The 14,331-nt window shown below is 38.7% G+C and overlaps 1 protein-coding gene across 5 annotated transcripts in view; it reads right to left on the bottom strand.

The window, feature by feature from the left end:
• Positions 1–5,995: 5,995 nt before the first annotated feature.
• mical2a (microtubule associated monooxygenase, calponin and LIM domain containing 2a) overlaps positions 5,996–14,331 on the bottom strand; it is a 26,475-nt gene continuing 18,139 nt past the window's right edge. Inside the window, exons 16-22 of one of the 5 annotated variants that reach the window (XM_077626583.1) lie at positions 13,922–14,053; positions 13,584–13,688; positions 12,360–12,617; positions 11,947–12,054; positions 9,839–10,022; positions 9,236–9,312; positions 5,996–8,124 (exon numbers count right to left, since the gene is read on the bottom strand). In XM_077626583.1, coding sequence (XP_077482709.1) covers positions 7,720–8,124; positions 9,236–9,312; positions 9,839–10,022; positions 11,947–12,054; positions 12,360–12,617; positions 13,584–13,688; positions 13,922–14,053 — 1,269 coding nt within the window. In that variant the 3' untranslated portion in view covers positions 5,996–7,719. The remainder of the gene's footprint in view (positions 8,125–9,235; positions 9,313–9,838; positions 10,023–11,946; positions 12,055–12,359; positions 12,618–13,583; positions 13,689–13,921; positions 14,054–14,331) is intronic. The other 4 variants (XM_077626600.1, XM_077626591.1, XM_077626607.1 and 1 more) reach the window with 4 other exon arrangements.

Genomic DNA, 14,331 nt, shown 5'->3' with positions numbered 1-14,331 from the left:
GCTGACAAATAAACAATCGCCATCCTGCCTGAGCAAGTCATCCATTAGAAAGAGAGTGTTCTGACACAGGTCTCTCAAAAGAAAACCATCAAGGAAGATGAAGGATTGACGCTCTGAAGTCATCCATCGACACCTTTTAACACCTGTCTGTACATGTTCAAACCAAAGAGAGAAAGTCGGGTGTAGAAATACTCATCATTCTTCTCAAGACACTTTTGTTCCATTTTTTTCCCTGCCATCACACTTTTAACTCCATTATTTGTCCAAACACACCCCTAAAAGCAGGCCCTCTATAGGGGGCATCGCCAGCACCACCTGATTAGGTCAATGACAAAAGTATAGTAATAGTATAATCGTGACCGGATGACTCGCCTAAAGACGTTTCGCCGACGGACGTTTGACAGACGGACAGGTCGTTCGGCAGAACGTCCATTCGGCGACCTGTCCATCTGTCAAACGGCGAAACGTCTTTAGGCGAATCATCCGGTCACGATTTTGGTACTCGGATGATTCGCCTAAAGACGTTTCGCCGACGGACGTTTGACAGACGGACAGGTCGCCGAATGGACGTTCCGCCGAACGTTCATTCGGCCAAACGTTCGGCGGAACGTCCATTAGGCGACCTGTCCGTCTGTCAAACGTCCGGCGGCGAAACGTCTTTAGGCGAATCATCCGAGTACCAGTATAATTGAGATAGTAGTAGAGTAGAGAGCAGTACACATCATAATACAATGACGCCATATCCTAATCTTCACTCGATATGCTTTTTTAAACACAGCCCAGTAACCCATTCATAACAAAAGATAAGTTTGTCAGTGCTGTGATTTGAACTTTCAAATGGCGACCATGTTACAATAGAATTAAGATAATTGGCTTCATTTTACCCCCCAGATATACTCGGCTACTGCAAGCGTCTGCCGTGGCCCAGTCTGGTCGGCAACCTGCTCTAATCAGATCGCCATCTGAGGCCAAGCGCTGGCCCTCTGCTCTTTGACTGCTCCGCTGGCCGCACTCATTTGATTTATTCACACATAATAGGAGGAATATATCAAAACAAGGTTGGCGCAATGATTCACAAAGTTAATGAGCACAGGTTAATGCCGGCATGTTGTATCAAAATGGAAATAATTCATCTGGATTATAAAGCAGGAATGAAATGAACTTGTAGAGAAGTTTTTTTTACATTATTTTCATGTGCAAGGATGCGAGTTGATCACTACATTATGCTTCAAAAGCATGGGATGTCCAGCAACGTCAAAGGCAGCCCTTGAGTTAAAAGGACAGTCAATTCCAGAGCAATTTCAGAGCACTCATTTAGCTCATTGGCTGCTAAAGACTGTGGACATCTAGTGCCGTCAATGACACTGAAACAGGATTCCCAGCCTGTCCTCCTACTTTAAATATTTTGGACGTCTATCCATGTCAATGGCAGGCAATAAGTTAAAAACAGAACTGAAAAAGGAAAGTTCTTGGGGCCATCCATCACATAGGGTAGTATTTCATTTTAAATTGATTTTTTTCTATTAAGATGTTATTCGTTTGATAGATGCACGTATGATTGAAAAATGTAAAAAAAAAATGTTTGATAATAATATATGAATGATAATGATGATTATTTGGGTCTAAATAACCTGTAATGTAAGCAGACGGACAACCGTTCGCACTCACACTCATACCTAGGGGAAATTTAAAGTGTCCAATCAGCCTACTATGCATGCCTTTGGAATGTGGGAGGAAACCGGAGTACCCGGAGGAAACCCACGCAGGTCCGGGAAAAATATGCAAACTCCACACAGGTGGACCGACCTGGATTTGAATCCAGGACCCCAGAGCTGTGAGCAATGTTCCCTCTAATTTTTTGTTTGTCTGGGCAGAAAGACAACCTCCCTGAGCACACTAAGTACCAGTGTGAGCAACATCATCATTGCTCGCTATGGGCACACACCAGTATCACACCTGCCATAAGCAGGTGCATGTCTACTACACATAAATGATTTAAGTAATTATAAAATGTAATGATTAAGATCTATGAATGGGCGGCCTGGCGGATGAGTGGTTCGTGCATCGGCCTCACAGCTCTGGGGTCCTGGGTTCAAATCCAGGTCGGTCCACCTGTGTTGCATTTACATATTCTCCTTGGGCCTGCGTGGGTTTTCTCTGAGTACTACGTTTTCCTCCCACATCCCAAAAAGATGCATTGTAGGCTGATTGGACACTCTAAAATTGCCCCTAGGTATGGGTCAGAGTGTGCATGGCTGTCCGTCTCCTTGTGCCCTGCGATCGGCTGGCCACCGATACAGGGTGTCCCCCGCCCCTGGCCCAAAGTCAGCAGGGATAGGCTCCAGCACCCCCTGCGAGTGATAAAGTGGATAAAGCGGTTCAGAAAATGAATGAAAAAATATCTATGAATAAGACATCTTCATAAATGCCATTAGAATATGCACAAATCCAACTTACATTTTACCTTATTTTACACATCTGTCCTCCTCACTTCTCATTCTTGTTCAAATGACTTTTCTGCTGAACGTGTCACTTGAGATAGTCAAGTTTCCATTTATATGCAATATTTGTCCATGATTTTGCTTTGATTTATTTAATAAGGGATAGCACATATTAATAAACATATTTATATTCATGTTAATGAACATATATATGTAAAATTGTAGCCGAGGGCTAATTTCCATTTACTATAGTCCATTGTGTAGGTTGAAGACAAACGATCACACGTACTAGACACACACACGCATGCACACAACCAAAAAAAAAAGGTGGATTTTATTTTGTGCGCTCCATATGATTTGCTGTGCGCGGAGAAGACGAGAGTAGTGCACAATTGCAAATAACAATTGTGACCTGGTGTGTGCCAAATCAAATGGGCAATTCTATGGTATCGCCATGGCGATCCCTGAGGTGATAAGCTGAAATTGAAACATTCTGGCCTACATGACTTAAAATGGGATGTTCATGCATGTGAAATCAGGTTGTTTTGGGGGTTATGTTTTTATTCTATTTAAATGAACTAGAACAAGATAACACCTTATTCAATCAAGGATTAACGGGAAACTCCCCCTTGAAATACAAAGTGCTCGCCACCCATTTGGTGCTCGCAGTTTCAAACAATTTGCGCACTTGCAGGTTAATCTCTTTATCTGCGCGGCAGCAACGTTGCCTGTGCAACAGAAGATACTGCCAGAAGGACACAGACATTAAAGGCAGATGATTGCATAACCCATGTTTAAAATGTGATTACGACCAGATGTGTACGCAGATTTTTGCAGGGGCGAGGGATTTTGTGATATCACACGGACACATGTTTTGAGAACAACCGGATTTACAACAAATCGGAGGAAGGGAAATTCTGCCATCTGGCAATCCAATGGCTCACCAAATATCTAAAAAGTGGTCAATACTTGTCGACCCACTTATTTCTAGGATTACTTTGTTTTGAACTTTTCACCATTTGAGATAATACATTGTCATGGTAGCAGTTACAGCAGATAAAAGCAGCAATTCCAAATGATAGCCGGAAATGCTTCTTGTCAAGGTATCTGGATGTATACGTATTCTGATTCTGTGTGACATTTTTGGGGGGCTGAAAATCACATCTCAGTTGCTGGACATTGCATATGGCGGATTGGAACAATAGGTCATTGAAAAGCATTGTCCCTTTTTCTGGCTTGAACTTCAGAGGTTGTAAACACGAAATCCAGGGTTCAATTTTCACTGCCATGTTTAACTAAAAAAATCAGCTGCTAGCTAACAAAGACAATTCTCTTTTAATATTTTTTATTTCATCTGATGATACAAAATGGCCCATATTGTGATATTTCCTTTACCTTAAAACTCACTAAGTCACTCATATTTATTACTTATTATTTATTTTTTAAATATACTTTATATTATTTGTTATTGTGATTACCTATTGATCTATTTGTCTGTTTCTTGTTATTTGTGCATTCTGTGGTGAAGCTGTAAATCTCATTATACTTGTATATAATGACAATAAATGCAGTCAAATATTTATTTTATTATATTTATTATTTGTTTGTTTGTTGTTGTTTTGTCCACTTTGTGGTGAAGCTTTAAATTTCATTATACTTGTATAATGACAATAAAAGCATTCAATTCAATTCAACTCAACTCAACTCTCAATTCAATCTTCACTTTGAAAAATGGTCATTACATATTCCGTTCCATGCAGGCAGGCTCATCTTTGCCAGGGTTTTTCGCATTATTTGAAAAATGAAGAGTCCCTATCAAGCCAGTGTGTTCATTCTATTCATCTATTCAGCGTCCAAATGCATTGCAAATATTTGCATGCCGTGTTTGGCATAGGGACAGTTTTGAAGATGCTGATTGAAAACTGTCCAAGGATCTTCAGCAACATTCTTGCCAGGTTGTTCTGTTAAAGGAATGCACAAATACAAAGTGCAGCTCAAGTTTTCACACACAGAGAAATAGGAAAAGTTTGATTTGGTCTGAAAAAAAAAAAAAACACCATCTTTGCCCAAGTATACTCTCAAGCTTTGTCCTGGCCGTCAGAGTAAGGATTGTTCCAGGACCACATTCTTTTTGGTCAAAAAGGTATAACTGCCAACCACACAGTTGAAATCTTTCCTGTCCTTTGAACGCTTTTCGCTTATAAGGAGAATAATTTTTTTTCTGTCCATAGAGAACACGTAAATAGACCGAAAAACAATTTATTTCAACCACCCTTTGTGAATTGTCTTCCCCCTGGACACTAAAAAGATGATTCGTGTCAAAGTGCTGACATTATTTTTTAGATTAATCTTCTCCCGGCAGTATTTTTTTCCATCCGTTTTTACAGCGTTTGTAATTTTAGTCCAATTTCAGGCTGATTGCCCTCTTTCTCAAATGCTAATCGTCACCGCGTAAATTGTTTTCTTGTTTAACATTCAAGAACGGCATCACATTTATAGCAATAACGGCGACTGCAAATATGTCACTCATCTTCTCTCTAAGCTCTCAAGTGAACCCTTGAAGTTTTAATTTTCTGTAGTTTTAAATAAAAAATATTGTAATCAATCTCTGTACAATTTCAGCCATTAAAAAAAAAAAAAAACTAAAAGAATATTCCAATGGTGGAGCATGGATTAGGGTGAGTTTAAATTGATCTTGATCTAGATTGTGATTAATTTAATCGATCATATGCATATGTTGAACAGTAAACATAACATGGAAAATTACATTAAACACTTAACTACTGGTTAAATAAATACAACGTTAAAACCACGTTAAGAAAAACTGGAAAAATGATAAATAAATATGAACATTAGTTGGTAATGAGTTTTCACGGCGAGGATTTACATTTATGTTGCCATTCCAGTTTGGTCAACTTGAGTGGACTTTGTTTATATTTGCTAAATGACAAGCGTCAATAACATAACTTCACACTGAAGATAAAATCACAAATCACTCCAATATTTTTTTTTTAAAAGTTAGAGAAACATCTTCAAAGTTCAAGCTGGTTGTTATAGATATTAAATTATCCATGATTTTTATTATTTTTTTTTATTTAAAAAAATGGTGTTGACTCTTCTTATACTTTTGCTAACCTAATAATTTGGGGTTTCAAAAAATGCTGCATTTACAGTAAATCAACCTGAACTTTGAACTGTTTGTTTCAAATATCTTTAGATGTCAATTGCAAAGGTCTTTTTAGTTTATCTTACTAATTGCCCCAACATTTTTGGGTGTTAGTGTTTCTATTGGTGTTTTAGGGTGGCATTTACAATCAAACCGTGCCTGGCAAAATTAGTTTGGAGCTTTGTGTGGATAGACTTATGACATACACCATAAGAATCCAAAATTGTCACTTACAAAGCTAGACCCTCTGTATTAAAGCATATGTGTACGCTGTTTATACTAGATTTACCAGTATACATATATTCATTAGAAAGTTCAGAATTTGACCCGTTATGTTAGTTGTAGCTAATCATTACAACACAAGGAAGCATTTTAGAAACATGGTGAGTAGGGTCCAAGCTCCAGCCAACTTTAATCCACTCACAATTGGAAATGCAGTTATAGCAAACGGACACGTCAAGTTATTTGAAAATAAAACGCAAACGGCTTGTGACCATGCACTAGATCACCTTTAACCTATTTGCAAGCATCCGGTCAGCACAGACACTTCATACGAAGCCGATAGAAACGTCTAAAACACAAAGAACAAATACGGAGGGTGGAAAACAATGCAATTAAAGCTGAAAGTCTTGAGTACAAGATACCCTTGTGACATTCAGAAGAAAATACAAATCTGGAGGCATTGCACAAACACGACATTTGTACATAAATTAGCTTGTTATTCTTTTTTTATAAGAATACAGGATTTTAAAACAATTTGCTATCATATTCAACTTAAAGCGATTTCAGTCAGACAGCATGTGACGATCTGAGAGCCTTCACGCTGTAAACAAAAACGTACTGCAAAATTTCTAAAGTGCTCCGGAAGCATCAATAGATGTTGTTGGAAGCCAAGAAATACAGCAAGAGTGGCGATCTTGCCAGGCTCCATTGTCTATAATAATTTTTAAAAAATGATAATAAAAAAAGAAGAAAAAACTAAACGGAGTCAGCGATAAAGTTCTAGAAAGAACTGAAGCGGGCTAGTTTATGCCCCATGTTGCTGAGACTCGACAGGAGATGGCAGCAAAGTAAATACAACTCTCGTCTCCAGTATGAAAAAAAAGCTCATTGCATTTGTGCAAAGATCCCGCTTGACTATCGTCCATTTTTTTACCACTTTTAAATCCTCAAGGCAGTTCTCCAATATAAAGTGCAAGAAGGATATCATCAGTCGTCGTGACCTGAGTAGAGCAATCGGAATTGTGCCACTTTTGAAAACATCCACAAAGCATTTGTCATTTTAGCAGCCTGACATTTCATGTGCACTCATGGTGGATCATTTCACTTTTGTTAATATGTATGATTGACATGGTTGTGCTTTGTTAGTGTGCATATTACTTTTTCTCTTTTGGATAATCAACGAGTTAATCACTACTCTGAAATCAGGAAATACAAACTGGGGGCCATAACTAGGAGTTTACCCTATAAAGCAGGGGTGTCAAACTCAGTTTGTTTGGGGGGGCACATTCGTGCCAACTAGATCTCACGTGGACTGGACCGGTTTATTTTTGACCCAAAATGTTAACTTGCTGGCCGTCAATGGCACTGAAAGATGAGCATCCAGATCCAGTTGAAGCGAATTGGACACCTATCGTTATCAATAGCAGGCAATGAGTTCATTTTGCCTCACATTTTTTTCACTTCCATTTTAGGGGACTTATAGGTCACTTCCGGTAAATTTTCGATATTTTTTTAATTGATTTTGAAGGACGTTCCTGGAGGCTTCTTGTTCATTTGTGGCTTGCTGATGGGACACCCTAGCGGGCAACTTCCGGCCGGCGGGCCGCCATTTTGACACCCCTGCTATAAAGGCTGAACGTACTGTCGGGAGAAAAAAAAAACTCTACCCAATTAAAAATGCATTTTTCCTATTCCTGTGTAGATTTTCAGTCATTTGAATTAAGGGTGATCCAAAATGTCTGAATTAAGCCATTTTGTTTTCTGAAACATTCAAAAACTACTTAGGCACTAATGCTATTGTGCAGCTATTGAATTCCACATTATTCATTCTCACTTATAATAATGGTGTGCAGAGCTGCAGTAAAAGTGACAAATGCCTTAGTTTTGGCTTCAATGTGGGTGTCTAGATGAGCCCGATAAACTGCTACGCCCAGAAAAAAACCTAGAGCCCGGCCTGCCGAAAACGGGCTCCGCTTGCATCTGCAGCAGAACCTCGTATAAAACGAGCAGCAGAGGCAAGGTCAAGCTCAGTAGCTCGTACAGAAAGGCATAGTCCTGGGCGTTGTCCCTGAAGTGGCAAAGCAAGTCCTGTGCCGCCCGGTGCACACGACGCCCCATGCGCCTGGGGGCGCCACACACGGCTTGCACCACGCGGAGGGGCCTGCTTAGCTGCTTCCTCAAAAAAGAGCCAAAGGTACCTGCTTCGGGCTGGTTCTGCAGTGCCGGCAAACAACCGCTGGGGGGAGTTTCTTCCCGACCGGCGTGTCGCTCCACAAAGCGGCTCCCAAAGTGATCCTAGAACAAAGACGTAAACTAGGAATGACTAATTCTTTGCAATGCATCAATCGTCTTTCAACATTAGAAATAAATGGAAAAAACTATTAATTTTTTCAGCTTCCCAAAGAACATTTTTCCCCCAACAGTATTGCGGTTTCATTAACAAGATTAAAATTGAACTATTACAAGGTTCAAATCAAAATATAATGAACGTTAAATTATATGTTATACTATTACAAGACTTAAATTGTGAAACAATCATTTTGTTGCTTCTTTTTCTCAAACATGAACCGGAAGTTGTTTGGTTTCTAGGGCGTCAACTTTAGGCGAAAGTCTGTGTGAGCACAACATTTTTTTTGCATAATATTAGGAGATTGAAGTAATATTTGGAGAAAAGTCATAAAATTATGTGATTAAAAACATTACATTACTTATTTTTCCATTAAGTTGTTCAGGGCCCACAGACAAACTTTTGGTGACATTAGGTCAGTGTGAAAAATTTGATTTTGGAATAATTTTGGAGGTTTATGTGATTCCTGTTGATAAAACTTTGATGAGAATGACTATTGTTAATATAGGCGACGTAGTTTTAAATTAAAAGATTTTCAGATGGTGATGTCCCTTGAGATTTTTTCAATGCAAAAAGTGTGCCGCAGCTCAAAAAAGGTTGGGAAACACTGGTGTAAAGAAACAAACAGTTTTGGCTTCAATTCAATTGACATTGTGCCTGTCCTCCTGTTCTTGCCATAACCACCTGTACTGATTTAATACAGACATTCATAGTACATAAAATTCTGTTAGGTCTTCTTCGGAAATAATGAAGAATATATGAATTAAAGTATTGGTAAATAATCTTTTTTTTTGGTTTAGGATTTCTTTACTAATTTGAACCAGGACTATGAATGAAAAAAAGCCTATTATGAAGAATTAGCCATTGTGTGTCAGCAAACTGCTCCATGTGAAAAGTTGAGTTCAAGCCGAAGCATTGATTATTTGACTTATTAATGCTTGTATCTCAGGAGTTTCCAAGTCATTTCATTTATATCACAAGAATATTAGTTTTTATAGTTTACTAGTTTTTTTTCCTGACACATTTTTAAGTTGGACTCAAACCACATTTGCTTCTTACCAAACGTGCTGACTTGATCCTATGGAGGCTTGTCCCGTTGTTGAGTTGATCAAAGTGAAGCTTGCAGTACAATTTTCCTGTCAGAGTATATCAAATCATTATTAATATAAACCCCAGCAAAGAGTAAAATATCTGTATCAATTATTCTGCCTTTCCATATATATGCTTAAGCTTATAGCATGTATTTGACGCATATTACAGTAATCCCTCGATTATCGCGGTTAATGTAGAACAGACATAGCCGCGATAAACAAAAAAACGGAGAAGTAGGGTCACCACTATTAAATGTATTTATTTTTTAACTTCAGTGCTTTTGCTTGCAAGTTTCAGCATGGGTTTTCACATTTTTACTAACTTAAAAAAAAAAAAAAAAATTCTTTTACTTTACTAAAAATCCGCAATGAAGCCGCGATATTCGAGGGATTACTGTAGATGGGAAATAACGATCATGTAGATAGGGTAGTCAACCGCAGTCTATTGGAAAGTACAAATTCACAAATCTAAAATAAAACGAGCATTATTCTCTGTAAAGACATATTTCTTAGTAGTCTCATCAGATTTAGCCAATGATGCAGTACATATTGTAATGTAAAGCGCTCGTACCGTGTTGAGAGTCAAAAGCATGCGACCCCTGGCGCAGGGTAGAGCTGCAGGTGGTGCAACGAAAGCATTCCCTGTGGAAGAAGAGGCCCTCTGCACAAATCCTCTCCACCAAATAAACACGCCGCTGGCATAAATGACACTTTTCACCCGACTGGGTAGCGAAGGCCCTCTGGAAAGAAGTGCCCTGATGAACACAACACATAAAAGATGAGAGACATACTTTGATAATCTTTTACAAGGCGAAGGGGTCGATAAATAGCGATAAAACCGGCGTGGGAGCGGGACTGTGGCACAGCTAGTGATGGAACAAATGACACAGAGCTCCAAAGCTATAACGAGCAAAAGCGACGGGCGTGTAAAATGAGGTGTCATGTCAAAGTGTGTATTTGTCAGGAATGTATCACAAAGCTTCATTTTGAGCCGGGCATGTCAAAGCAGGAAAGGTCACGTGACCATTTACAAATGAATCTGTTTCTAACCAAAGCGTCGATCACATATTTTTTTATTTTATTGTGATAACAATTTTAATATTGGTCCATATATAAGGTGCACCGGATTATACGGCGCATAGTCATCTTGTGAAAAAAATGGAGGCTTTTAGGTGCGCCTTATAGTGCGGAAAATACGGTAATCTGCCTGAGCTAATTCTGGCAGCCAGTTATGGGAAGCAAGGGAACAGGGCCAAACTAAAACAAAACATAACAAAAATCCTAAAGGATCGTTCACTGAACACCAAAATATTAGCTCCTTGCTCATCAGATAAAATTTGCATTGGTTCCTATTAATTGTACTTAATGTTGCACATGCTCAAACACTATTATTCGAAATAAAGCAACGAAATATGTGAGAAAAAAAATATGCATCTGTGCCACAGTGTGTATGCTCAGTGCAGACAGAAGGGGGAGACGTATGCCAGTAAACCTAGTGAACATATTTCTATTGTTTACATCTAGATACTGAGGAATGGAGGGAGGAGAAATGCCAGTATACGTAAAATATGATGTATGAATGAAAGACATGCATGATGTTGCTTGTGTAATACTAAAAGACATGCAGTCAACAGTGTCAAGTTCGGAAATAACACTCGAGCTCAACAATATTCTGATGAGAATTTTGGAACTACTGCAAAGTTATGCAATTGGACGGACAATTGTCCCTTAAATGTAGTCCATGAATGTAGATTAGAGATGTCAAGTGTATGAGATAAGGGCAACAAGCAAGAGTTAAAATGTCTTCATATGGTTAAGCACACACCCGGAAAATAATATCAATCAGACAAACAACTTTTTGTATGCATTTAATGTTTAATTTATTGTATTTTTATTCAAGTAAATATAATATCTTATAATTTTACATTGATTTATTTTTTATTGAAGAACTGGACACTATTTTTATTATTCACTCAATGTAATATTTGAATTGATATAATTGGCTAATTGATTCGTTATGGTATTTTTTCTAAACAAACAATTGCATGTTTGTCTTAAATTGTTTTGTTTTAAACTTTAACAGGTGAATTACCATTTTTCATCCAATATTTTAAGACATTTGTTCTGCTTTTATTGTGTAAAATGAATGAATCAATTTGTAATCAATTAAAAAATATTTGTAAAATCATTTTAAATTGAAGTATTAGTTAATGCTTTGTTTTTATTCATTATGAATATAACTTCTTAAAATAATACCAAAATGCATCTACTTTTTTGTTTTATATCTCAATCAAATATCTTTCTCTAAAATAAGATATTCATCCACATAATACCAAAATGCATCTACTTTTTTGTTCTTTATCTCAATCAAATATCTTTGATTGAATAAGATATTCATTCACATTTTACACTTAAGACATGCATTATTCTAATAACAATTTGGAATGAATCATTTCATTGCTGATCTGAAGTTCTGTTTTTTGGAATTTCCTGGCCAAACTTTTGGTTTAAAACTGTTTATACAACATATCAAAATCATTAACGCCAAAGAAAAGTCCCTTTAAAGTGCTAATCTCGACCCAGCCTGAACAAGAAATAGACTCCATGCCACACAAGTGTCCTAACATGCAAGCTAACACAACACCAGGGTCTTTCAAAGGGCGAGCATGTGATAATCACCTCGGTCCCAACAGAGCTGTCTGCCGAGATCAAACCACGAAGGTGAACCGCTTTCTCTTTAATGCTCTTTGACTGAAACTCTCTCGTTTGTTGGGAATGAGCTTTCCTCTAAAACATGGAACGGAAAACAAAGATCAATCTCGCCATTTGTCTTGTGACGCACGAGCGACTCGGCAGCTTCTCCACAAGTACAGACAGAAATACCACAATCATCTCTGATCATTCTTACACAACAACAACAGCAGCAACAGAGGGCCAAAGTCAAACAAACGTTATTTTCTTTGTACTAATAACGGGCCTGATTTGACTGTCTGACTGCGTGTCGCACACGTGAGCTACACTGTAATTCACAGAACTTCACACACCGTGACAGCATGCAACAAAGTACAGAGAAGGGAGGGAGAAGACTTCACCTCACAAATGAGTTCATCCACCTCCTTGAGGCGCTGAAGGACTCTGGACATGAACGTGACCGCAGAGTGGATCGAGGGCGGGGTAAACGCTTGGCTCTCCGGTTCAGGCGAGATCTTGACCCGCTCATGTATCTGAGGGACATGTCTGAGCTTCACTACGGAGAAGCCGCACTGCGACTGAGGCTCGAGCTGACGGCCTTTGCTCCGAGACTCCACGGGGACTAAATTTTGCGCCGTGCGCTGGAGGCTGACTTGAAACTGAAAACGATGACACAAATTGTCATAATTGGAAGCATATACATTTGTATTTATATATATTTATTTATTAATTAACTTATGTATTACCTATTTATTTATGTCTAAAATGTCTTTTCCTGTGTCTGTATTCTCACCCTCTTGCTACTGTGACAATGAAATTTACCGAATACGGATGAATAAAGTTATCTAATCTAATCTAATCTAATACTGGCCATTTTAGGTCGCGCACCGAAATGAACGATCTTGACTCGTTTTGCTGTGATTGATTTCCTTATGCAATCGGTTTGAAGTGATAATCATTCCAGCAAATGTATTACTAGCCCAACTTAGCTGAGGATAACATGACGTAATCCGTTCAATCAAGACCTCTTAGAAAGGTCCGTCTGCGGCTTGCAAGACGGGGGCGCATCTGGAAATGATGGAAAGTCTGGAGATGAGGGCCTGAATTCATCCTGGTGATCCACTAGCATGCAGACTGAAGCTTATAGAGTAAAGAAGTACTGTGGTCATGGCCCATTATATCACTCTGAAGTTCTTTTTCTTTGTTAATTCCATACTATTTAACTTAAAGCCAGTCATTGACAAAGATTGACATCCATTTGATTTAAACTGGGAGAGGATTAGCTCACGTTTCCGTGCCATTGACAGGGCTAAACGTTCTAATCCATTTTGACAGGGATATCTGGCAGTGATCATTCACTTTACCCGTCCGTCAAAGCCAACCAAAAAATTATAGTGCAGAAATTGTAGCCCCCCCAAAAACCCAAACAATAAATAACAACTACAAATCACGATTGCAATGCTAATTTTTTTTTTTCGATAAACGCTGACGAAAGAGAAGGAGTGAGGGCTACATCATGTAAAATTCCACCCGTGTGTTTCTTTGAATGAGCTGAACAGTTCACCGGAGAAAAACATGCCAGCTTAAATGAACGTAAATAATGTTTTTTGACTTCACAGCTCTACCTCTGTCTCAGCTGGAAGCTCGGGCGTGGTTGGAGGCGATATTTTAAAGTGTGCGCAGTCGCCACAGTCGAGATTTTGAGGAGAGGAGGAACTCTTGCCGTCTGACTGCGATTTAGCAGAAAGTTGGAAGAGGGTTAATAAAAAGTCAGAGAGAGCTGGGAGAGGTTGCAAAGATCAAATGCTGAGTGGAAGAGAGCAGAAGAGAAAAACGTTAGCAGCGGGGAAAGTAACAATTTTAGCAGAGAAACCACAGAGCACTCCGAGAGGAAGTAACTCGCTGCAGTTGAAGATAGGGATGACGTCAATTAGACGAAAATGAAAACCGCCGCCGTCTATACCTGTTTCCTTTGGTAGCAGTTTGATGTGCTCTCAATTTTAGCTTGCAACTGCGTAGCCAATGAGCGCACTTTGTTCTCTTTGGGTTGTTTTCCATCCCATGGTGAGGTGTCTTTAGTTGACAAATTGGTTGCCTGAAAGGGAAGAGACATCGACATTATTACATTTGATTTGGTCCATCATAAACCACTGCAGTTTATAGTCCGGTGCATCTTATTTATGGATTTTACAGGCAAAAGAGCTGATCGACATTTGGTGTAAATATCCCATAGTACAATGTGGACAGGTCTGCCTTATAGTCCATTGCGTTTGGTGCAGATTATATGTAAAAATATACAGATTTCTTCAAAAATAGTGGGTTCTGCTGATGGTCAGTTGTGCCCTACAGTAAAGTATGATTTCTTAATGCCTG

The sequence above is a fragment of the Stigmatopora argus genome, chromosome 2, assembly GCF_051989625.1.
Source record: "Stigmatopora argus isolate UIUO_Sarg chromosome 2, RoL_Sarg_1.0, whole genome shotgun sequence".
In the NCBI taxonomy this organism is placed as follows: Eukaryota; Metazoa; Chordata; class Actinopteri; order Syngnathiformes; family Syngnathidae; genus Stigmatopora; species Stigmatopora argus.
The sequence above is the reverse complement of the archived record's forward strand: the minus strand, read 5'-3'. Positions and strand labels throughout refer to the sequence as shown.